This window comes from Amphibalanus amphitrite, unplaced genomic scaffold, assembly GCF_019059575.1.
Source record: "Amphibalanus amphitrite isolate SeventyFive unplaced genomic scaffold, NRLGWU_Aamphi_draft 001401F_arrow, whole genome shotgun sequence".
NCBI classification, from domain to species: domain Eukaryota; kingdom Metazoa; phylum Arthropoda; class Thecostraca; order Balanomorpha; family Balanidae; genus Amphibalanus; species Amphibalanus amphitrite.
Genome location: NW_024882894.1, coordinates 121,926 through 147,143, shown reverse-complemented (window position 1 = coordinate 147,143; position 25,218 = coordinate 121,926). Strand labels below are relative to the sequence as shown.

Genomic DNA, 25,218 nt, shown 5'->3' with positions numbered 1-25,218 from the left:
TGGTAAGCATTTAATGATCGAAGAAAATGGTCAGCGTTAGCAGTGCTAATCGGGTATTATGAGCTTTCAGCTATTTCAATATTTGTTTAGGCTATTATTCTTGTGGTATCTCCTGTCAATTTCACGCGGAACATACAGTATTATCTTATACAATCGCGGTAACTACATATTTTCTGCCGGTAGTACTGTTGTTATCATTGATTCGTAATATTTCACTACCAGCGTGGCTCGATTCACATTGTTATTATATTGGCATTCGAGATTTAAGAATGAAAATCTTTTAATGCATTCCAATTCCATCAAAATGCCAATATGCAAAAAAAAAGTTATAAAAATTGCAGCAGTTTTGTGAATCAAAAATAGCTGTAAAATAGGCCTGTATAACTTCAACAACAGTGCGCCGAGAAACGTCTAAAAACGCGTAAACAAAAACTAAGATGTAAAAAAATAACTGCACCCAAAAAAATGAGCGACTAAGAATAAAAATCACTGCATTGTTTGATTTTAATGTCATTTTGGCATGAGAAGAAAACATAAATTTTTCACTTGGCTATTCTACGTCATTTACTGTTAAGCAATTTTCGTGGTGTGAGCTTGGCTTTCAGTAAGCTAGGAGGCTAGGATCAATTTCAATAACTGTAGTGCTTTTCTACATATTGATATAATTTTCTAGCAAGACTGTCATTTCGCTCAATAAAACAGTGGAGTAATTCAAATTATTTTTCAGTCCTGCCAGTTTCATGCAAATACGTTATGTTTCTATAGGACACTTTTGATATGATTTTGTGCTAAAAGCTGGCAAATTTTTCCGGTTTCAGTTTCAGTTTCCACTGTTTTACAAAATTTGTGTCTGGCCACTTTGACTTTTTGTCAGATTTTTGTCAAATTTATAGGCCACCATGACTGGAAAGAATACTGAAGCTGGTGGAAGCCAGGCTGGGTCGAGCAGCTCCAATATGGTAAGTGAATTGGTAATGACTTCAAATTTTCTGGGTATATCCTCATCCTGTTTTTTACAAATGCAATTCCAGTTGGGGGAGGTTTGGTCAAAAGTTGTCATTTTTAGTACGTACCTACATGCTTTTTTTGTCACACGTGCCAAAAATGGCAACGATTCTGCTATTTTTGACCGATGAAGCTGATTTCACTCCTCAGCGAAAAAAATCACGATTTGGAAAGATAAGCATTGATTTTCGAAGAGAAGTGATAAAAATAGCTGATAGCATTGTCATTTTTGGGAACGACGGTGAAAACAGGGCGCCTGGGGCGATTTGATCAAGGCTCGTGAAATTAACACGTGACATTTAGCATATTGTAGAAGGCCCACGGAGGGGGAGAAGTTCCAAATGTCATGTGACTAATTTGCCCTCCGGCGCCCTGTTTTCACCAGCGTCCATTTTTGGCACATGGTTGCCAAAAATGGCATGTGCTAAAAATGACGGGGATTGACCAAACCTCCCCAGTCTCCTGACTGATTCTATATATACATTATTTTAGGTTTGTCACCATTAGTTTATCCAAGAGTGTTAAAAAACTGGAGGGGCATATACTCTAGAAAGGTCCCTCAAGATCCAAATTGCACTGCATTCTGCTGCTAATATGCTTTGCTGTGCAGTTTGAAATAAACATATACCATTTTCACTACCTATTTACTTGGTATTCCTGTAATGTGCTAAAATTGGTGAATCTTTTTCCAGTTCATGCACTGCAGCAATGGCAAATGCCTCAAATTTTTTTGATCATCCGGTGTTTGGACGCGTGATCTAGGCGTCCAAATCGATCAGGACCTCAAGTTTCGTGAACAAGCCGCTGCAGCGGTATCCAGAGCCTCCCAGATGCTCGCGGTGATTCACAAGTCCTTCGAACGCATCGACGCCACCACGCTACCGCTTCTGTATAAGACCCTGGTACGACCGCACCTCGAGTACTGCAACATCGTATGGGGCCCCTTCAATCGCGCTGACCAGCAAAAGGTGGAGCGTGTCCAGAGACGAGCAACGAAGATGATCCCATCACTGAGGAGCCTACCATATGACCAACGACTACGCTCGCTGAAACTCCCGTCTCTCTATTATCGAAGGCGCCGCGGCGACATGATTATGACGTACCAACTTTTTCATGGGGGTGTTGAGTGTTGACCTCGATCCTGAGTCATTCTTTGAGTTGGCTGACTCTTCTACAAGAGGGCACCCCTGGAAGCTGTTGAAGCCGAGAGCGTCTTCCCGATCGAGGCGAAATGCGTACAGCGTCCGGGTCGTCAATGACTGGAATGCTCTTCCTGCTCATGTGGTTGAAGCGCGATCCCTGAACGAATTCAAGTCCAGGCTCGACCGCCACTGGTCCCACCTCCTCTACACCATCCACTCCAATGACTGAGGCAGTGATATCGTCATGGAGCTCGATAAGTCAGAGTCCCACAGGCCTAAGGGCCTTCAAAATTCTCGTACATCGTAAGTAAGTAAGTTACCATGCTTTCTCCAATAAAAACAATATGCGTGCAGAATATGTTCAATGATTTCGGTTTTCAGACAGCTGTTGGTTTTTTTACCCTTAATAGGAACAGCATTGTATTGCATGCATATTTTTTACTCGTCCAGAAATCCACTTGACACCTGAATATGTGTGGTTAGAGGATTGAAACTTGAATTTATCTTTGGAGGAAAAAGTCAATGTAAAAAATGCTAGCCCAGTCTTTGCAACAACATTTTACTTAGGTGTGCTCTATAATAGGAACAAAAAAGATCTTAACCTCTTCCAGTAATATGTGACCTGCTGAGTACTGAGCTTATTTATTTCAATGATAGACCTGAAATATCTTGAATGTGCTATGTAGCTTCACATTGTGAAAGTTCCACTACCTTTCTCTTATCATTTTTTTGTTCCCTGAAAATGGCAAAATTATTTGTCCATAATTTTTTTGAGATAATGCCATTTTAGTGATGCCATGTCACACCATTTTTGTCTATCAACCCATTTATCTCATTTTAAAATCTTACAACATCTTTAGTTTTAAATGAAGCATAGCACAGCAACAATAATTGTGGTTACTGTCTTCTTTTTGGAGTGGATTTTCTTGTTTTTGCCCTCTGTTTTAGAGCTTTTTTTTAATGTTTGTTTTTGCAAATAGCCTTTTGTATGGATTGCAATAAACATTATGCCAAGACAACAATGGTGTGGGTTTTATTGCAACTCCTAATTTTCGAGAACAGACAGCCGATTCCTGTACAAAACATTTTATAAAGCATTAATAGTTACCTGTTTGGTAGATTAGATACTGAATGTTGGCAGCTTGCAATTTGTTCAAATAATGGAATGTTTGTTTATTTATTATGTGCTTCATGCTTACTGTATTCCAAGCATTGTTGCAGTAGGATTGCAGCAAGCTTGTCCAATTCATCGTCTTTTCTGTGTGTGAGCCTGCGTTGCACACTAACAACCCCCGGCATGCTTCGCAGAATCAAAACATTCCCGAGTTCCTGCGGGGACTGCCATGCCGAGACTCGAAGAACTTTTCCAAGTTTTCTGCTGACAGCGGTCCGAAGTCGTCCGGCAAGAAGGCTCCAATCTACTTACCCACCACGGATCACCCATCGGAACAAGGTCAGAACCCTCACACTCGAGCCTCTCCCCTGCATACTGGGCTTACCTCTCGGCACCTCTCGTTACCTTTACTTACCTCTCGTTTGCCTGGCCTTTGAACGAAGCCGTGCTGTTCTGCAGTTGGTTGAACATTTTATTTTCCTCGGCTATCATAATAAAATCAAGCCCATCTGCAATAGTGCCCCCCAAAATTAAAATGATGTTAATGTGAATAGTTTAATCATTCCATTCTTGTAGAATGATTAGCTGGAAAATCAAATCACGTTCCCTACCAAAATACAACGGTAAAACTTTATGAAAATAAATATATGCTGGGAAATCTATTAAATCCGTACATATCGCATGATAAAAAAGGAAATATTCGAATACGGGCGTGCCTCGTGTCATGTTTGCGGTCTCCACCGACATGTTCTTCTCTCTGCTGGATCTGTCTACATGTGCATTGTGTGTATTATATAGCCGTGTTATTTTTCATTCGTCTGATGTCGGATAGTGCTGTCGAGATATCTGTCGCACGCGGCCCGTCAATGCCGTATCCGGCTAGAAGTTGACAGTCGCCAATGCCACTTACTACTGACAGTAGTTGTGCTGAGCGGCTGATGTATTCTGTGGAACTGAGCTTAGTTATAAATGTGATGCATCGCTACCCAGGAAGTGATGTGCAGCCAGTGCTCGTAATGTGTTTTACAGTTTTGACAATTATAGGTATGGAGTTGCTGAGTTGTCATCTGCCCAGTGCCCATTTTTTAAAAAATCAATTCTGCCTTAGGCCGGGATGACCATAATAGTTCAGCATATCATCCCACCTCCTTTATACTATCAGCAAATGCACACAGTTTCATTTTCAAATTAATTTCCAGGAGTGGCACGATCCTTAACTTTTTAGAAGCTCGGGTACTACTGACCTGATAACCCGACCTCGCGAGAAGCTTTTGACGGAAGATGTAAATTTTCCGATGACCTATGCCTTTTTTGCAGTACCATGTTTTTATTTTCCACAACACGTTCAAATGAGGACTGTTGCCAAAATGTCCCCCCCCCCACACACACACACTTAAGCAGGATGATACTGATTATAGTTGGTCGTGCGTTAAATTGCAGCCAGCATGCCGCTATGGCTCCATTGGGTAATCACCAATTGGGTGAGTTTACCGTAAATCCGATTCGCAAGGGCTCATATGTGTCCTTTCTGAATGATTGCTCGTTGGTGATGAGAACGAATTAATTGCAATCGTTGTTTACGTCAATATTCAGTCCGCAAATCGCCACTATCTGTCTTTCACTGGCGAAACGTGTTTCTAACTCCCATCACTAGATGGCAGCAGCGTGTGCGCCTGAAGTGATGCTGTGCCGCAAGGCTTTAACACCCCTGTATTCACGGCCTTCGGGCCTTCTGTTGGAGGATACCTACATGCTATGCTATGCAGAACTCAATGCAAAGGCCCCAATGGCCGATGCTGTCTCGTTGCCTGAAATCCCAATAATCATCATTGGAGTTCGATCTTACCTAAGACGCGTTGCCCCCGGCGCGGTGCGGCCGACCGTCGAGTGATTCCGGCGATTAGTCACCGCCTGGTGACGCCCCCGCGTGAGAATCAGGACTGTGAAACGCCCCCGGCGCGAGAGGAGAATCGGCCCTGCGAGATGTCCCTGCTTTATAGTTGGGCCGGCGAGGAGCCCCTCCTGAGTTTTTTGGTTTCCGAGACTCTTCCATCTGTTAGGAACCTCCCATGGGTATCGGGCTCGTAAGCAGTCACGCTGAGTCTTGAATCTGACAGGCTTCCGCACTTCACCCGAGCGGATGACACGACTGCAGCTGCCTCTGAATTGAGATAATTATATGCACGTTTTAGAGTAGCCGTTAGGACAAAGGCAGATGAGCTGCTGTTCTGCCGGCGAGAATCCTGAAAATAAGCGCCAACGAGCAGTCATTTAGTCGTAACATTAGTTTCGATTCAACGCCTGCCTTCGAATATGATAGGTCATAGACCTGTGTATGGATAGGTTGAATTTAAGTGTTGCTTTGAAACGGGGTAATTAAGGGTTTGGGTTCCCGGTTGAAGTATGGTATGTTGCCAAGTATATTGATTGTGGCTTAACAGTGGCCTGTGTCATGCACGCTCCGAATTTTCAGAGCTGATTTTCCTGTTTCAGCAGCGATAACTTTATTGCTCCTTGACGCTTTTGGCGTTGTGCCATTTTGACGGCTTTCTGCGGACTATCTTTGACAAAACTGGGTTCTCTCGCTTTTCCTATCTGTTTCTTAGTGGTGCATTTGTGGGATCGGGACTTCACAATGCAATCTGAGAATATTGCTTTCTAGATATGGCGTTCTTGGAAATGTTATTTCACCCACTGAATCGCCTATGGTTGTAAATGTGAAATTAGCTATTACATCGGTCTGGCGGCCTTTGGCTGAGATGTGGATTTATGGGTGGCTCAGCATGAGCCAAACTTGACATCAGCACTCTGCTTCCCGATTATATGTGTGGGTGAGATGACAATGGTGACACTCAGTAAACGCTACTGGGTGCGATGGCAGATTCAGTGGTCGATGCTGAGTGCGATACCAGCATTCAATAGTCGAAACTTGATACGATGGCTCAGTCAGGCGATGGTTTCATTCAGCAAAGCAGTGCTGAATGCAATGACAGCATTCAGCCAGGCGATGGCTTCATTCAGCCAGGCGGCAATTGTTGCGAAGGCAGCATTCAGACACTCAATGCTGGACGTGATGGCAGCGTTCAACCTGCTACTAGTGAATGCGATGGCTTCGTTCCGACGGGTGATGCTGGCTGCGATGGCTTTAATCAGTCAGGCGATGGATTAATTCAGCTAGGCAGTGCTGACTGTAATGACAGCATTCATTCAGGTGATAAGGGTCGCAGTAACAATAGGTATTCAGCCAGGCGGATCTAGCTGCGATGACAGTAGCGAGACTTGCTGCGATGGCGTCATTCAGCCAGGCGATAATCGTTGCGATGGCAGCATTCGGCCCTCCTGCGGCCGACGCGGTGGCGGATTGGCTCAGGGGCGTTAGCGTTCAGCTGCGTCGGGCAGCCCTGCCCGCATAGCAGCTGTCGCTTAACTGCGTATTGAATAGCACCGGCTAGATTGGCCCTGGCGGCCTCATATGGTAACGGTGACCGCAGCGCGAAACGAGGCCCGTGCTTTATATTAAAGGCCTGTTCCGGACGCTTTGAAACTCGTCTGCTCTGACATTTTGGCGGTGACCTGGCAATATAACGGTAACCGCTTGTGATAGAGATTGATAGCTTATTCCAGCAGAGCAATCTACATGGCAGGGGCGTCGTTTTGTATAGGCCTGGTAGGGCCCGAGCCCTACCAATGTTTATTTGGGCCCTACCAGTGTTCGCTGAGCTCTACCAATCTTTTGTCACTTGGTAAAAAAATCAAAATAAACAGATAAGCAAATAAGCATATATGTACATTCGTCACAGATGTGTGTGGCCTGTGGGCCGTAGGAGCTGCTGTCGCGAACCCTTCGCAAGCCGGCAGGGGATTCTTAGGGAACGGCAAGGTGTCCTCACTCCTCAGGCCGGCAAAGGGTCTTCAGAGGCCGGCAGCACCTTCAGAAGTTCAGTGGGGTCCTTAGAGAACGGCACGGTACTCTCAGACTCCGGTGGGATCCTCAGAATTGCCCGTGTGGGCCACGCAAAAGTCACTGGTGGGTGTCCGTCAGATGCATATGTGTGGGGCTTTCAGAGGCGCCGGAGTGGGACCTGCACAGTCGCCGGTGAGGGCCCTCTTAAGCGCCGTTTCGGGGCCCTCAGATAGACTGGTTTATGGCCATCACAGATATGCGTGGGACCCTTAGAGCTGCTGAGCTGAGTGCTGGTGCGGGCCCTTCATAGGACGACAAGGGGACCTCAGAGGTCGGTGGTGCCTTCAGGAGCGCCGAGGGGGTCCCTTTAGACCGGAATAGTATTCTCAGACGCCACTGGGACCCTCAGAGTCACCAGTGTGGACTCAGTGGAGCCGTCAGAGTCGCTGGTGTAGGGCCTTAGGAGCCTCTGATGAAGACCCTCAGAACTGGGGGAGAAGGGGCCTCAGAAACGCCGGCGTGGGCTCTCAGAAACGCCGGTGTGGGCTATCAGAGGCACTCCTCACAGTTATTGGGGCCCTAAGAGAATTGGTGTTGGACCATCACAGGCGGGCATGCAGCTCGTAGAGCCGGCTCCTAATAGGCCGGTAAGGGCCCTCAGAGGTCACCAATAGGCCCTCAGAGCCGAGGCCACCAATGCGCCCTCAGAGCCAAGGCCACCTCAGAGGCCAGCAAGAGATTCTCAGAGACCGTGAGGGGCAGGCTGGTAAGGGGCCCTTGGCGGCCTCTTAGGGCCTTAACTGGTGACAAGGGCTCTAAGAAGCCGGCGTGGGGCACTTACGAAGATCTTAATACGCCACTTGAGATGAGATGCTCTGACGGGGTCCCTTTGAGACGAAATATGGCCAGCGTGGACCCTCAGCGGCCGATTGGCGCCGCAGGGACCCGAAGGGCCCCCTGGACCCGATGGGAGGGGCAGGCGCCCCCTGTGCCCCCCCCCCCCACTTGGCTACGCCACTGGAATCTATCATGCTATGTTTAAGATCTCTGCAAGATGTATCCCCCATTTGCTGACACTGCAGAGAAAAGGCAAGCTCGAAAGGAGGCTTAGCGGGGTGTTTGGCCCCTTATCGAATATCTAGAAGATATCATTGACTTGTCACCGTAAAGGAATTGTGGGCGTCACACGTTGACACTAAGGGACACCGTGCCGAGTTGCGCAAGTGGAAGCACAGTGCACACCGAGTAACGGCCACCAAATGAGTGGTACGAGTTGAAGTTAGTCGGCAAAGTGATAGTGGGGCATTCCACGTCAAATCAAACACCGAAATCCGTCATCCCCTTCGATTTTTCTGAAAATTTGTAGGCAGACTGGGCATGGTTCAAAACTGAGTTACGTATAATATTTTCGAAATTTGATAACGTATCGCTGAGATATAGGTCATCGAATATAGCGAAAAATGCCACACATCAGTTTTTTAAATGGCTATAACTCTGGTTCCTTTTCTGGTATCAAAATGATATTAACAGGGTCTTATAGGCAATTGATAAGGCTTTGATTTTTAATTATAAAATTAAATTGAAGTGACCTTGAAATGCATTTGACCTTGAATTAAAACAGAAAAATTTAAATAGCAAAAAAACACGTCACTTTCGATTTGGGTAATTTTTACATATTATGTCCGTCACAATGTTCCTAACCATCTGTGAAAAAATTGGAGTGGGCCATTCATAACTTTCGCGGCAAACGCCGTTTTCATGCATCAACATCACGCAACCGCGCGTGACCTTGAAAGACAGAGTCAAGACATGCTTGCTTGTGTACACTTCCTGAAATGAATGATTGCTGATTAGTGATATCCCAAACTCTGCGAGAACGGAAATGCATAGTTATCGTAGTCAAGCATTCACGTTCCATAGTAAAAGTGTCTCAGGCAAACGGTATTTTGCGGTGAATTTTGAGCCGTGTGGAAATGCATCATTAAGTAAATTCAACGAAAACATTATCACGCAACGATATCTTCACGTCTTTTGATCTTCACTATACGAAAGAACATACATTTTTTAGCATGTATGGGGAATTTCTAGTTAATCCAATAATAAATATGGCAGTTAGAGGCCTGCTAAGAGTAACATGTCGCCGGCTGAGGCGGGCTCGGCCGATGCGGGAAACGCAGCAATCACAATTTTGTGTTTACACGTTCATATTTCAATTGTTTACCAACCGATTTTCAAAATTCTTTTACCATAAGATTGCCTGTACATTTCTTAGTCTTCTCACAAAATTTGACGCGAATCGAACGTAATCAGCGGTAGGGAGCGCCATGTAAAGACGGAACCGTTCCGTTCCGTCCCGGCACAGTCTACAATTCAGGCGGCGCGTAGCGGTCGGCGCCGGCTGCCGAGTCGCCGCGTCGCTGCGGCGACAGGATGTTCACTTTACACCGCTATTACTAGAACAGTTGTGAACCGATTTTCTTATTGCTTGCACGATGAGATGTCCAATTCAATTCTTGACAGGTAGCCATAATTAATTTCGCATTAATCTTATGAGATTTTGGCGAAAAACAGGAGGGATGGGCGAAATTCGCTCTTCCCCCTCCACTGCGCGTGCTAACATACGTTTGCATATGTGCAATTTTCTTCAAAACTTATGAATGGCCCACTCCAATTTTTTTACAGGTTGTTAAGAATATGGTAGGCAATAAAATATATGAAAATGAGCCAATTGGAAGGTGACGTGTTTCATATATTTAAGTAGGTGCAATTCTAAACAAATGCTTAAGAAATTACCTAAACAGTAAGGTTTATTTCATTCAAATCAAACAAGTACAACCAAAGTTATGGTCGCTCAAAAATATAAAGATGCAACATTTTGTAAAAATTGGATGCCCTTTATTTAGAAGACCTGTGGTCAGAATGTGCAAAAAAACATCAATGTAATGTCCGGTGCCACACAGGAACTCGCTCACAAATTTATAATGAAATCGCTGATGGTAAGGTGCAAAACAGCCGATTTTTGTTCGATTTGACGTGGAATGCCCCAGTGGTTACATTTTGGTATGCCGACGGGGCTATGCTTGTCAACTTTCTAAAACAGGGACGCACAATTGATGATGTGCGTCCATTCGATAGACATCGAGGAGAGGCTATAGGGAAGCTGACATAAAGTGTGCAACTGATCCACGGCCACGCACCTGCGTACTTGCGCGGGGTGACGATAAGTTAAGTGATGAAATGTGGCTTCGAGTTGTTGTCGCATCCACTTTTTTCCGAACCCTGCACCCTCTGGTTGCCACCTCTTCCCCAACATAAGGAAATTAGCAGTGGCAGCTTCGCTGACTGCAGGGAGACTAAAGCAGCCGTCTTGGACGTGGGATGGGTCCAAAACCCAATTGATTATGGAGACTTTGAGGGCTCTCCCGAAGGCCGAAGCGCTGCGCGAAATGTGTTTGTCTTAGCGGTGGTTATTTGAATAAATGAACTTTTTTGTCTAATAAGTCGATGACGTATCTCTCTGCTTCTTCATGGTCGGGCATGTAACTTTCTGAATGCCGGCTTGTACCGTCATCCTTTTATTTTGGCAAGCAGGTCTTTCTAACTATCGTGGTGTTTCGAGACCTCGTTAGCTGTCGAACCCTGCGATTGGCGTGGGCCTTCAAAGCCGTTCCTGGCCCCGTAGCCGTCTTTTTCATTCGGCTTGGGCCATCAAAACCGTCCCTGGCCCCTTTCAGCACAGCCGTGCTTTTAAGTCGGCGTGGGCCTCTTTCAGAATGGCGTGCATTCCTCCGACACTATTATAACTGCCTATTTAACTGCACGTTTTGTGCATGGAGCTCGTTGAGGACCTAGACTTCCAAAATGTTTTCTTTCTTTTTTTTTAGATTTTGGTTTGTCTTGTCAGTGACCAGGGCGAAAAAAATAAGTGGCCGAAGTCCGATGAGAAAGGCAGATTTGGGGGTACCCTACCTTTTAAGCCCCGCCACATGTGGCCGGCCGCCGCCTTTGGGCCCTACCAATCATTTTCGGAAAACGACACCCCTGCTACATGGAGTAGGTGGGCGTTGAATGTTGGTGCTTTCGGCTAAAAGAGCGGCTTATTCTTGACTTATCAATAGTACAAATGTAATGTGACTCGCAACAAAATGTAATCGGTTTCTTTTGTAATGGTTGACAGTGATGTTAGAAATATTTTCTTCTGGTACCTTAACCCTCGCCGGCCGAGGGGGGGGGGCGGGTGCCGCCCCCCCATAGGGTTTTTTCGCGATAGCTCCGAACACGCTGGCGATAGAGAGCTGAAACTTAGCATACCTGACCTTTGATCCAAGCCGGATCTTTTGACACCAACCGCATTTTTGGGTCAGGTCAGGTCACTGACCTATGACGTCATAAGTGAACCTCTGCACGGTCTTCAGATGTCGCAACTTCGCAACGCCCTCACTGCCAGAGGAGATGTCACAGGGAAATGAAACTTGCAGGATCTAGTATCCATTATGTGTCCCACAACTTGTATATCTCGGATTTTTCCTAAAGGTCATATGAGGTCAGGTCATTTTCGTGACCTCACCATTATAAGTCAATGGGGAAAAATTCAAACTGCTATTCTGGCGCCGGGAACGATCTCCAACTATCTCAAGCACACAGAATCGTGATTTGATGCACTCCTTGCAAGGTTAGATGCGTCACTTTTGCAATGTTGACCTTGCGTGACGTCATTTATGACGTCATCGAGGTCAAATTAGTTTTTCGTCAATAACTCTTGATCAAATTGAGCTAGCGAGTCGGGAAAGGCACCAATGGACTCAGGAAGGCCTGCCGAATCGAATGATATGCGACATGACCTCTTTCAACCAACTTCGTGACCTGGGGGTGCTGACCTGACCTTGACCTGAGGTCAACACCCCAAGTTGACCTGACCCGGACAAAAAGTATATCATTCGACGCGCCTGAGCGAGGCGAACACGATGCTGCCAAAATCGGCGCTCTGCGGCCGTTTTTTGCGAAGTTATTCACCAAAAACTGAACCGTACCCTGAGGCACTTGACCTGACCTCAGAGGTCACCGGATGACCTAGGACCTTAAAATCGGGTACCAATCTCTGCGTCTCGTAACGGCGCACACGCTCGTTTTTTCCGCGACGCGCTAGCTCCACCAGGGGCGAAACGGCGAGGGGGGGGTCGTACCCGCCCCCCCCCCCCCTCGGCCGGCGCGTATGTAGAAAACCAATAGGTCCGGCGAGGGTTAAAAGGAAAATGATAAACGTTTCATCGCTGATTCTATGTAGACTTGATGTCGGATTACTCCCAGATCAGGAATGTAATGCAACTCAGAGGGACATTTTACAAGTTTTGGATAGGACAAAGACATTGTGCTTGGTAGCGAGCCCTCTTTACGACGATAATGATGCCCTGGATTTCTTATCAAGGTTTTGCTTACTTTTCAAGAGCGACGCACTACTAGTGGAGATTTGTGCAAAGTTTGACTGTGATTAACAAGTTTTTAAGCATGCCGCCCTTGTTGTTACGAGTTCGCAACACGCTAGACGCTGTGCTGATAAAGTTTGGTTATAATCAAAGTCTGATACCTGCCAACAGCAGCCATTTCTCTCCTCATATGAAGAGCACCGCGAACGAGCAGAATAGCTATCTCGGTGTTGACTGCTGATGCCTCAGCGTTGGAGACGATACATGTGAGCACTGTGTGATGTTTCACCCCGTTTTGACTATTAGTTGGATACTGGGTAAGACGTTGAGGAAAAACAGCCGAGGATACCGGACTGTAACTCGGAAAGGTTGCAGTCGACGGTAATGTAAGGGGGTTGTGCTATCTCCTTTTCCCGTGCGCTTTCCGTGTCGTTGCACTGTCAATTAGGCTAGCAACTCCATGAAACCAACTTCAACGCAGACCTCATATTTGTAATGAAGAAGTGTGCATATCATCACAGGCAAGGTATCACATCAAGCCGACAGACTCGGTCTTTCTAAATAGCAGTTCACCGTGTACTTTCTGAACGTTGCGCGACAGTTTTCGGTCTTCATCATTATGTACCCGGTATCACCAGGCTGATATCCGCCCCTGAGGCGGTTTCGGCGGCGCTGATGTCCCGCCGGCCGTTCACGATCCCGCAGCTCCTACGGTATGCGCCCTCAGCTGTCGACCACGGGCACTGAAGGCGCCGCTGGGCGTGAATTCACGGCCTACCAACGAGCGCTCGGCCGGGCCGCGGCCTCTGGGGAGGTCGACCGGCGTCTGATGGGCCGTCAGCAGCGGCCGGCCACAACGATCGGCTGGATGATGATACGGCGTGGCCCGGAATCTGCAGACACTCAGTGAATATTGGGGGGGGGGGGGGTCGTTATTGAGACTCGTGCCGGAGCGTGTACTCACTACTCAGTTCGTCGATCACATGTTCCGCGTTATCATCTATTAACTTTTATGAGCTGCTTACACAAGCAATAGCACCTATCTGCGTGACAAACAAGTCATAAGTACGAAGATAGTTGTGAACCGAGAATATGTTTATCCAGAAATGCTGTGCTTATTGTTTCTGCTTATTTTCCTTTTTTATTTCGTATAAATTCCCTTGGAAGTTGAACCGATGGCTGTGGGTTATTGGAGGAGTTTTTGTTGTTTGTTGTTTTCTCAGTGGACCGTGGCGGTTACGCTGGCTTGACTTCAGATCGAGATACCGTTGGCTCGCGGCACGAGCCATTCATTGCGTTCCTGATGCCTCCCATGCCGCGGTTGTCTGGTCGAACGCCGCCATAGAGGGCACGGGATATGTCCTGCCACCTCTGTCTCACTTCTAAACGGATGCGAGGCAGGAATATTATTGAAATAAGTATCCGGCGCACTTGTCTTTTTTTTGCGAATGTGACAATTTATTTCTGATCAAAGCTACGCGAATTATAGAAATAAATAATAATATGTTCATGTTATCTATCTTGCTTTTCATATTGATGTTTCGAGTGGTACAATGGTACGGTGAGGTTATTGTGATGATTCTGAAAAGATGAAGATTTGCTTCAGCCGCCTTAGTGAATCGCTGGCTATTCAAGCAATGTCCTGAAAACTTCACTCTGGAGAAATCTCATCAAAAGTCAGCGCGCGAGCGTTTTGCGGCCCAGTCAATCTCCGGTGCGTTGTGCCACTACACGCGCTGATAGCGTAAGTGGTTGGATGAGACGAGGCCATTCTCGGGGCGTTAACGGCGCATTGTAATAGTCAGTCTCCGGTCATTCGCCGCAGGCCTCCGGCGAATTACATCACGTGCTGGTGGGGCGGGCCTGGTGGGTCGCCTAGCGCGCCGATCTGGGTACTATCTCAGGTCGTAGTCTGGTCGGGGTCAGGTCTGCCTAATCCATAGGCAGAATTCGGTCAGGCCGTAGTCAAGATGTCAGGTCACAGTCATAGCTTGAAGTTCTTCAAGTTGTGAATAGCCTTTGCGGTCAGCCTGTGGTCAAGTTGTCATGTCATGGTCACATTGTGGTCAGGTGGCGGTCAGGTTTTGATCAAGTCGCGGCCATGTCACGACGAGGTCGTGGTCAGCTCGCAATGGGAGTGTGGGCCGCTCGTAACCCGTAGTCGGGTCGTGGCCTGTGATAAAACTAGGTCACGTTACGGTCCGGGTGTGGTCAGATTGCGTCAGGTCATGATCAGCCCGGGCCGTCGGACACGCTCGTCGTTCATGTGTCGTCCGTCGGCGGCGCGTCGCCTCATTGCGGCTCGATCGGCGGCCGGAGGGCCGATCTGCCCGGTTATGGATGCCCGCCCACGCCGCTACGGCACGAACATGATCGGGGCCGGCTGATGTGACCCTTATCCGGAGGGCAGGGCGGCCGCCCGTGGTCGATAGATGCATAGGAAATGACCGAGCTGACCTCTGCGGGGTACCGGCGCTGGGTGGGGTTTGTGGCCGAGACGGCTCAGGTAACCGAGGGACGAGGTCTTGGACGCGTGCGCACAAGTGTTCGAAATTTAGGGCTCATCATTACGCCTCGTGGACGACATCGCGAATAAGTTATAAAGTCGTTCACCTTTCTGCTAGGTTCACATTTACATTCACATTTCACATCTTATAGTGCTAGCAATTGTGAGGCTGTCCAGCAACTCGAGCAGAGTTATGCTTCTATCTCAATAGCGTCTGGTGTCATTGAGCTGGATCACGTAATGTTTTTTTTCTCCTTCATGTTTCAGTATCATCCCCTCTCATTTATTCAATAGCGTTTGGTCTTCGTAGAAGCACTGCGTAATTGATTTTATGGCAAAATCAGAACTATTGTTATGGGACTAAGCGGATTTCTTATTCTTATTTAGTGATGTCACAAGTCTTGTTAAAAATTTCTTGAACTGCTTATCCGACAGGAAATGTCATTGGCTCGAGTCTTATGGACTTGAAACATGCTCGTTGCTCATGGTTTCATGTTGGACATTGAAATTGGTTGAAGTTAAACAGCCTCATTTCATGTGCGTAATGCTGACAGACTTTGGTATTCGTAAAGCGCTGTTTGGCAAAGGCTGCGCTGAATCTAGCCGGTCATCTTGATTCATGGGTTCATTCTCCTATTTCTGTATTCATTTCCTCATTTATTTATTCATTTATTATTTCATCGCTGCTAGTGGAATCGTTGCCAAGGCCGCTGCTCACATCAGAAGCAGGTGCGTTGACTGATACGATCCTAATCTGACCAATATATCCCATTTTTCTGGCGCTCAGTTGGCGGGACGCTGCCGGTGTTTTTCAATATCGCGGCCCAATGCGGTCGCCTGTTGGCTGGAAGGCCGTGGCAGCGCCAAGTTTGGGTGATCGGCGGCTGGCGCCGGGTTCAATATCATGCAGATGGGCCGCCGGCCGGCCGGTCCACCGGCCATCCCGTTGCTGCCCACGATATTTGTAGAGACTGTGGACAGTCAAGGCTGATGGTGGTAGCTTGCGCTCGTGTAACGTAACGTAACGTAATGGAAACGTGTAACGTATAACGACCACGTGCAGTTTAAACTGGCTGCAACAACTGCAATCATTATTGAGCGTTATCGATGAGCTGTGATGGTTGTACCGACCGAGGACTTGATGTTCGTATCGGCTGCAACGCTTCCAATCAAATTTGTAAGGCTATGCAGTATGGATGTATAATAGTTCAGCTTGGACCTAAATGCTGATTGGCGAACCCTGTATGTTGATGAGACTGATTTAAATGGGTGTGTCAGGAGACTTGCACTGCCGTTGGTATTTCATGGCTAAAGCTGGATCGGACAGATTAAGAACTTTGGTATCGACTGATTGAAAAGTCAGATCGACTCAGTGCACGGTTCATTTGGACCAGCCCAAACTGAGTGTTCATGTCAGTTTTAGATCGGACGCAACGACCGGTCCGCCGGACGGGGCAAACCGTGTAGAAGGCTCAGATCGCCTGAAGGCACCGAGCAGCTTGCTCAATGCTCATTGCTCAGTTAAAACAGACGGACCCAGTAAGACCAAACGGTGCGAACCAAACGAACCTAACCGTCTGCTCAGTTGGTCCAAACTGACCCAGCCGCCTGTCCAGGGTTACCAGACGAACCGAATGGTGGGCCCAGTTGGACCGGACGGGCCCAGTCGTCTACCCAGTTGGACCGGACTGGGCAGCTTGCCCCGGTGGACCAGACGGACCGGACGGTAAATCCAGTTGGTCCAAACGAGCCTATCCACCCGCGCAGTTGGACCAAACTGACCTATCCTCCCGCCCCGTTGGACCAGTCGTCCCGGCCGGTGGGCCGGCAGCCCAGTTGGACCAAACTGTCCTACTATCCCGCCCCGTTGGACCAAACTGACCTACCCGCCCGCCCCGTTGGACCAGTCGTCCTGTGTGCCGGCCGGCGGCCGCGGGCCGGAGAGGCGCTGATTGCCGCCCGCCGCTAACTGGATTGGTGTCCAATAAAGCCTCTCTGCGGTGACGCAAATCACAGCTGACCTCGGCCGGCCGTGCTCCCCGGGGCCCCGTCTCGGCCGTGCGCGGCGCTCCGGCGGCGAGCAGCGGGAAATCAGTGTGGAGCCGACCTGTTGGGGTCGTTAACGGGGATGGCATGCGCGTTAAACCGCGTGCTAATGGGGTCTTCTGTGTTTTGGATGCCGTTGTATAATGTTATGCCTCCGTATGCCTCCAATAATGCTACTGAACTAGCTAATGACAGATAAGATGGCTATCTTGAAAAAAAAAAAACGGTCGCTCAATATTGTCTACTTGATACTGTCAGTGATGTGTTGGATTAACCTTGACGGTTTAAGTCACGATATATTTCCCTCTACGTTGTCTTTATCCAATGTCATGCACAACAAAAGCTGCATTGCTATTTGTGTGTATGAATGGTTGCTCCATTCTATTCATCCAATTAACATTTAACCTATGACCTATGAGTAGTCTATGACTAACAAGCGGCTTATGTTGATTGTTTCAACCTTATGTATCTAATTGAATACATTCCTATGAATTATGGCTCATCAAACGAGCGATTGTGCTGTAAATCCGATTTGCTAGACGTCATTTATATCTTGCCTGAATGAAAGATCGCCGGTGCTAAAGGCGAATCAGATATGCAATTACGCAATGGTACACAACACAGTTACAATGATCAATTGTACTTGTACTTGTTAATCCTTCTTAACTTGATTATGGATTTACCAGTTAAGCGTATGCGCTCAAATAAAAGGATTGCTTGAACCCATGCAAACGTTTTAACATATGTTGTAATTCTACCAGATCGATACTTATTAAAATAAGGCACACTCGGTCCCTCCAGTCCGTCACGCGCAGAGCAACGAACCGGCGCCGGCACCCGTGCTACTCCCGTCGGTGCTTCCAACTCCCGTCGCTAGATGGCAGCAGTAGTGCGCGCCTGAACTGATGCTGTGCCGCACGACTTCTACTCCCGCCGCGGCCACGGCTTTCCGGCACGGCGCTCATCCTGTGTTGTCGGGAGGAAATACCACGGTTTTTGCTCGTGATTCGGCTCCGAAGTCGATTATATTTCCAGACGCCGACACGCCCGGCTGTCTGTCCGGTGTCGACCAGTGTACCGTGAAAGACGATAAGCCCGTGTTGTTATGGTGCAGTTGCAACCCGGGACGGATTTGCCGAGTCTGACACCTTCCTGCGCTCTGTGTGCTGTGTTCACCGCTGTACCGGAAGCCGTGGGTAGAGTGACTACTTAGACAGGAGTTAAGCTCGGGTGAATCCATTACGCTACCTTGCCAACGTTACTTTGTGGTTCGTTTGTCCCACATGTTAGGATGTCACTGTGGGCCCAACGGTGGTCGTGACTCTAGCTAACATGATGCCGCCTTTTTCAGTGATTGTTACGGAAAAGACCAACATTCTGCTCCGCTACCTGCACTGGCGCTGGGAAAAGAAGGTGAGTGTGATCTTAGCACAAGACATTGGGCTAAATAAATGTTTTCAGATCGTTCTTTTTTGACAACTAGATTGTTTGAGCCGATGACTTCTGACAATACATTTATGGTATGCGATACATAATACGATGTGCATTAGCCGACGAGAACGCATTAGCTGGCGTGTAAATATTTAATCAATCAATCGTAGCTTTCAAAGCAGATGCATAGTGTCCTGACATCGTGGACAACCGTCTGTCATGGTATCAGTTGCTGAGCAGCTTGCGTCAGAGACTGGCCGTTGATATTCCCCGCAGCCCGTTACAACTTCTAGCATTGGATAGCGACACATTTGTTCGCTGCTCTGCATGGATCTGGTCTGATAACGTTGTGGGACGGTCGTCTCGGTCTGATGCCGTATCGGGTCATATGAATTATTCCGCCTCCCCCCAGCACGTGTGGACTGTCAGTACACTGCGGGCCCGGGCGCAGCGCTAAGCCGACTATTTCCAGGCTTTGCGTGCCCCACGAATTTCTTCTCTGTCTCGCGGGCGACTTTGAGTCGAGAAACCATTAATATTAGTCGTCAAGATAATAGATATCTTGACAGAATTTCTCCGAAATCCCCCGGGGGTCGCTGCGTTCCTGGCAGCGTTTTAATGATTGATGGTGGCTCGGAGCCGGCCGAACTGTGCTGGTGGCGAGGTGGTGTTTGCAGCCGGTCACTGGCCGAGCTGAGGCCCAGCGATGACCCCCCAGTGTGACCTTTGAACAGACCGTGAGCTATCCGTGACACCTGAGTGCTTGTAACCTCTCAGCCGTACCTCGGTTGGGATACAGAACTTGACTCAGACCTTTCGTGACTTTGATTCGACCATAATGATTCATGCTGCAAACATGCCGTGAGCCTACCATGGTTCGGGACTGTAAGCCTGATCTGACGGACGAACGGCAAGACTAGGGCGTTGCCATGTTTCCTTATCCATTACCTTGGTGCTTACCATGACTGGCCGTAATAGAAAAAGTTGCCCAGCCAAACAACAATCACAGTAGCTAATCGTCCCTCTCCTCTACCCTCCACAGCTGCAAGATCAGAGCAAGAAGCGCGGTGCCGGCACCACTGATGGCGAGGAGGGCGCATCGGCGAGGAAACGGCCACGCACAGAGCGCAGCGACCCCTCACCCTAGTCCCGCACGGCGAGCCAGGCCGTGCTCTGTGTTGTGCGTTCCGCTCCGAGCCGTGGCGACATTGAGGACTTGACTCCGTCGCCGGAGCGTTTGTTGTGTCGATGCGGACTGAGTTGCCCCTGTGGTCGGGGCATCTGTGTTGTGTCGATTCTGAGTTCGTGGCGGCTGCTGAGGTGATCTGATGTGTACGCAACGCTAACAGCGTCGGGTCGGATCCGGGTCACTAACCGCGCTAAACGGCTGTTCGGTGACCACCGGCGACGTCGTTCAAAGTTCCGTGCGTGCCTCAGTTTTCTGTCATCGCCCGCTTGCCTGATTTTTTTCTCGCTGTGTGTCCTGCGTCGGTCTGCTCCGTTCGGTAATAACTGGCGATTCCACTCCGCGTTCAGGGCCGTCGCATGTGTCCAACCATGTCCGCTGTGCCCGCCGGAAACTTCGCGTTGTGCCCGCGACGCTTGCCCGATCCAACGCACAATGTGTTCTGCCGCCGTCGATATGAAACACTTCGATTCGTGCTCGGTGTCCGACGCCGCAGTGTAACCGCTTTGATATTGCTGTCGCCGTACACTTGCTGGACAGAAAGTAATGTATCCGAACACACTCCGATGGTGGTCGCGATATGTCTGGCGGCGCCAGCCCAAGTGCTGTGATGGGCGGTGAGGGTCCTCCTACTGAGAACCGCGGTATCTGGAGAGAACGAGTGCTTGCGGCTGATGGGATGTGCTTACTCGTGTTGGTGCAGGCGTCGATGAAATCCTGTGGGACTATGACAGGTCACGCTCCTGTCCACGCCGTGAAAGGTGTCTGATGTTCGACTGGTGTTTGCATAGATAGGTGTGTTTTGTTGAGGCTGAAAGGGGAACACCAGAATGGACTCGCGAATAATGTAGGCATTGGTGTGAACTCCGTCGTATGTCCTTACTTCGATGCGTTTTCTTAAGACATCCGACACAAATACAAATGACGTCTGGAGAAGATATTATTTATTGATAGTTCTAGAACACTAAATGTATCGACTTCGCTCCTGACATTCCGGAAAGGTCGTGCTACCGTCTGCACTCGAATGGAGCTGATGCTGGGAAGGTCATGTGTTGTGTATCTCACTTGCTAGCTCCCTAGACTTCCTCACTGTTTAGGTGGCCTCTCGCCTCCGGCCGGCGCCTGCCTTTGGCAACTACCGGCTCCAAAAGTGTCGGAACGACCGCTTGACACCAAAACTTGCTGATAAGTGACGTAATTTGGCGGGAACCAGGCCATATGGCGCGCCTCTGAACTGGCGCGGAAAGCTGGAACCATGGAGAAAAGCGCGCCCAATCTGCTCAGTGTTGGTGTGGCAGATGCCTACAGTTGGCGAGGGGGCTGTTGAGTGGTGGCGAGCGGGCACTGGTTGGTATAAACGGGCCTTTCTCGGGATTTGTAATATTGGACGATCTGTTGTGACGTTCAGGTCAGAACGAGACAAGCGCACGAAGCCCTGAGATTGATCATGTCGCGGCCTCTAATAAGTACCACATACCTTCATATATTCCTGTGGTGCACCTCTCGCTCTTCGCCTACCTTCCCCGTAGCGGACCATCTCAGACAGCGAGCGAGCTTGTCTCACCGTGTATTGTAGATTGTGATAAAACGCCGCGGCGTCGGCGGTTGCGGAGGAGGAGCGTCAGCAGTGTCCGGATGGGAGCAGCGGAGCAGCGCGCCGGCGGGGGAGCGTCCGGCCCCGGCGTGGGACGGCGCCCGGGGCTCTGCGGGTCAGCCGCCGCCGCCAGGACCGGCCGGCCGCCCGACCGACCGTCAGCGGCCGCCGCAGAGACGGCCGCAGCACAGAGGACCAGAGAGATACGCAGTCGTACACACTTTCAAATAAATATCCCCTCAGACACACTCCCCAGAAATATCACAATGCACTGGGCGCGCGCCGCCGCGGTATATTGTACTACCGTCTAATTTTGATTATGTAACGAGTAACGACGCTCTCAGGGCGGCGCCGGTCGCGGGCGGCGCGCACAATCAGTCACTCTCTCTGTCCCGTATAAAAACATGTGCGGCGGCGGGGGTGGCGCCGCGGCGCCAGCTACTGTGCTCACTAACGTCGCTTATGAAGAAACGCACTTGCAAAACATCTGCAGAAAATACGTGGTGGCATATCACTGGGCCGCTAGTGGAGTCGCGTGCGGTCGGCTGGAATGGCGCGGTCGGGCCGCTCACAGCGGGGAGTATTGCGCGGACACCGGGCCGGCCCGGTCAGGCCGGGTTCAGGCCGGGCGCGGCGCCGAAGCCGTTCACCAGCGTCGGCACCACGAGTACCAGACCCGTCTGAGCGGCCGCCGACGAGCGCGGCTCGGGCAGCGTGTCGTCCTCGACGAACGCCTGGCACGGGCTGGGCACGCGCACACTGGCGTCACTGTCGCTGCCGCGGTCACCTGGGGGCAGCAGGGGTCAGCGGAGGTCAGACGGGGTCACCTGGCGGCAGCAGGGGGCAGTGGAGGTCAGAGGACGTCAAGCTCGCGGGCGGTGAAAAGATGACCTGAAGGGCGGCAGAGGTCAACGGGATCAGAGGAAGTCAATTTGCGGAACGGAGGTCATCGAATGTCATATAGACGGGAAGCGAAAGTTGGCATGGGTCACTCGACGGTCAGAAGAGGTCACACCAGCAAAGGTATTTATTTGGGAGGACCGGGAAGTGAAAGTCAGATGTTACTGAACAATGATCAGCAAGTTTAAACTTAGAGGTGGTCACACCTGAGCTGAATTTTGGTGAGCTGGGAATGAAGTTTGCATTCTGAAAACTAAGTGGAACAGAGTCATAGGTACTGCGGTGCATGAAAAAGGCGGATCGTATTTTTATTGAAATTAGACGGGTTAGGAATTTATCGGCATAGTGTGGTTTAAAGTATTCACGAATAGCTACATGTAATTCTCATTTGTTCTCACGTAAAATATATAACTACGCTGTTCTGTGTGTAAGCATCCTTCTCAGTATATAACATCGTTAGCTGATGTCTACAGTTTGTGGTCCTTTCCCGAAGCCGACTTCTCGCATCCATCAACAGGGCCTTGTGACGCAAACAATGTCATCGCCTCAACATCAATAAAGAGTCGCAGCGACATGGCGCCCACTGCCACATCGTTTGTCAATGCCACGGCCATGATGAATTGGGTACAAAACATGGCCCCTACACTGAGAAAAATCTTGACTCCGCATGACACCCCCAGGGGGAGTTCACCAAAACGACACCCTAAAACTCCCAGGTGGTACTCCTCATTACACCCCCTCCAAAACTCTCCATTACACCCCAAAACTTCCCCCGAGAAACTCTCTGCAACTCTCCCTACCGTTTTAGAAAACTCTTCATTTCTCTCCTTTACCCTATCAAAACAAACAACATACTCCCTGAAACTCCCTTCCATTACCCTCAATGACTCTCTTACTGCCTCATAATTACTCCCAATTACTCCATTCCATTATTCCCCAAAACTCCGTTTACAGCTTCATGGTATACCTCTAGTTACTCGCAAACTCACCCAAACTTCCCATCACTCCACTCCAGCCCCCCCCCCCCTCGAAAATAAATATTGAACGAATAGCGTAACCACCCAAAGCTCGTGTACCGAAGCACAGATAAAATATATTTCAAGAAATGTGTATTCATAGTCAGGGGCGGTGGGAGGCTTAAAAAATTGACAAACGCTTTCGACATCCCGCCGCGGCACGCTCTCCGGGGATCTCACTCCATATGCTACACGGTCGCGAGTTTTGATGTTAAAAATCCAAAAGGCGGCCTACCACAGCAGGAATGCTTGGTCTGGTGGTGCCGCTACCACCTCCTGGGCCTCGACGAATACTGCGTCTTCTTCGTCCGGCTCTCCTTTCACGATGGTGGGATGGATATTTTGCGGGCCTCCGTTGGCTTCCGACGTGTCTTGCGAGATGCGATGCAGGCTCTCCAGCTCATCCCCTGCAAAATGTAAATAACCATGAAATTATAGGTACACTTAACATTGCGTGGGAGGAAATAGTGAAGAAAGAAAAAAAAGGAAGGAGGGAAATAATGAAGGAGGGAGGGAAGGAAGGAAGGAAGGAAGGAAGGAAGGAAGGAAGGAAGGAAGGAAGGAAGGAAGGAAGGAAGGAAGGAAGGAAGGAAGGAAGGAAGGAAGGAAGAAAGGAAGGAAGGAAGGAAGGAAGGGAGAGAGAGAGGGGGAGAAAGAAAGGGAGAGAGAGGGGAGGGGAACGAGGGAGTGAAGAAGGAAGCGAGGAAAGATGGAAGGAAGAAATGAGGGAGGAGACTGAGAGGTAGGCGGATGAGACAAGATGGACGAGACGAGACACACGCGACCTGACATATTGGCACTGATACTGCATTTCGGCACATGACATGGGTGTAGTTTTCCAAAAATCATTGCGGGTGCTCAAGAGCTTTCAGAAAGGCATGCCATATTTTTCGTAGTTATTTTTTTCAGCTGTTGTTTTTTACTATCTATCCAGTTTTTTCCTCGAAGCCTTAGCTCGATCAGGGGCCAAACGAGAGGGGGGTCGTACATACGGGGGCCCGCAGTTGCTACTGTACACGAACCCCAACTCTAGCCGTCTGTCCTGTCCAGTAACAACCGATAATATTGATATCGACTGCCGGTCCCTATACAAGAGCAGCTGAGGTTTTCTGTGCGTGCCCTCTGACAGCTTATCTTTGTTCACTGTGAGGGTGCTGAGACAATTTACTCAGGGTCGCTGTACAGTAGCAACTGCGGGTCCCCGTACCAAGCCCCCCCCCCCCCTTGTGCCGTCGAAGGACGCAAATTGGCCTGTGCCGGCGAGGGCTAATGTGCCTGGGAGGCGTAACCGCCGCACGGGCTTGTTTCATGTGCCCTTCGGGAGAGTGAACACCGTAAAGAACTGTCTTTCTGTGCATATTCCTCGGTTGTGCAATCAATTTTTGGCACAAGGTCCGTCGGTGGACTTTTACCACCCTTTCACGTCCTTCCGGCGTGAGGCTTTCCAGTACGCCCGAACACTGGACAGCTATGGGATGGGATCTCTCTGTCATCATGTCCCACTTGATTCATTGACCCAGGTTGTACTGAACTTTTAGAATATTACAGAAAATTGGATATTGTTAGGCTGGCGACTGCTTATATGCTTTTACCCAAACAGAGGAACTAAGTATGGTGTTGTGAATGTCGATAAATTTTACAGCCATTGACATTGTTGGCCAACCTTCATTTATGTTAGATTGGAGATCTTACTTTGTCCCAAGCACCCTAATATCAGATGTAATGTAACCACAAATCAGGGCTGCGGAGTCGGAGTCGGAGTCGGTCGGAGTCGACAGTTGTGACCGGAGTCGGAGTCGGAGTCGGAGTCGATTTTAGAAACCCGAGCCGGAGTCGGAGCCGGAGTCACCGAAAATCTGTCGACTCCGCATCCCTGCTAGGTCTGCGGAGTCGGAGTCGGGAGTTGGAGTCGGTCGGAGTCGACAATTCTGCCCGGAGTCGGAGTCGGAGT

At 49.1% G+C, this 25,218-nt stretch overlaps 2 protein-coding genes and 1 long non-coding RNA gene across 23 annotated transcripts in view; 2 read left to right on the top strand and 1 right to left on the bottom strand.

Moving 5' to 3' along the window:
- Positions 1-394: 394 nt before the first annotated feature.
- On the top strand, positions 395-20,693 carry LOC122372792 (DET1- and DDB1-associated protein 1-like). Of its 19 annotated transcripts, none has more exons than XM_043350371.1 (5): positions 395-439; positions 728-959; positions 3,456-3,600; positions 18,492-18,553; positions 19,614-20,693. In XM_043350371.1, exons 2-5 carry the CDS (start codon positions 900-902, stop codon positions 19,716-19,718), a joined length of 372 nt encoding a protein of 123 aa, XP_043206306.1. In that variant the 5' UTR covers positions 395-439; positions 728-899; the 3' UTR covers positions 19,719-20,693. The 19 variants fall into 19 exon arrangements, with proteins under 19 accessions (XP_043206306.1, XP_043206312.1, XP_043206321.1 ...); XM_043350377.1 differs by having other exon boundaries at positions 419-439; positions 819-959; XM_043350386.1 differs by having other exon boundaries at positions 420-439; positions 894-959.
- On the top strand, positions 13,129-14,102 carry LOC122372794. Its single transcript, XR_006254932.1, has 2 exons — positions 13,129-13,494; positions 13,812-14,102. It is a non-coding gene; the product is annotated as an uncharacterized LOC122372794 (long non-coding RNA).
- A 615-nt stretch (positions 20,694-21,308) lies between the features above and the next one.
- LOC122372790 (potassium voltage-gated channel subfamily KQT member 5-like) overlaps positions 21,309-25,218 on the bottom strand; it is an 82,893-nt gene continuing 78,983 nt past the window's right edge. For all 3 annotated transcript variants that reach the window (XM_043350365.1, XM_043350364.1, XM_043350363.1), the window contains one exon: positions 21,309-22,138. In XM_043350365.1, the coding sequence (XP_043206300.1) occupies positions 21,960-22,138 (179 nt within the window). In that variant the 3' untranslated portion in view covers positions 21,309-21,959. The remainder of the gene's footprint in view (positions 22,139-25,218) is intronic.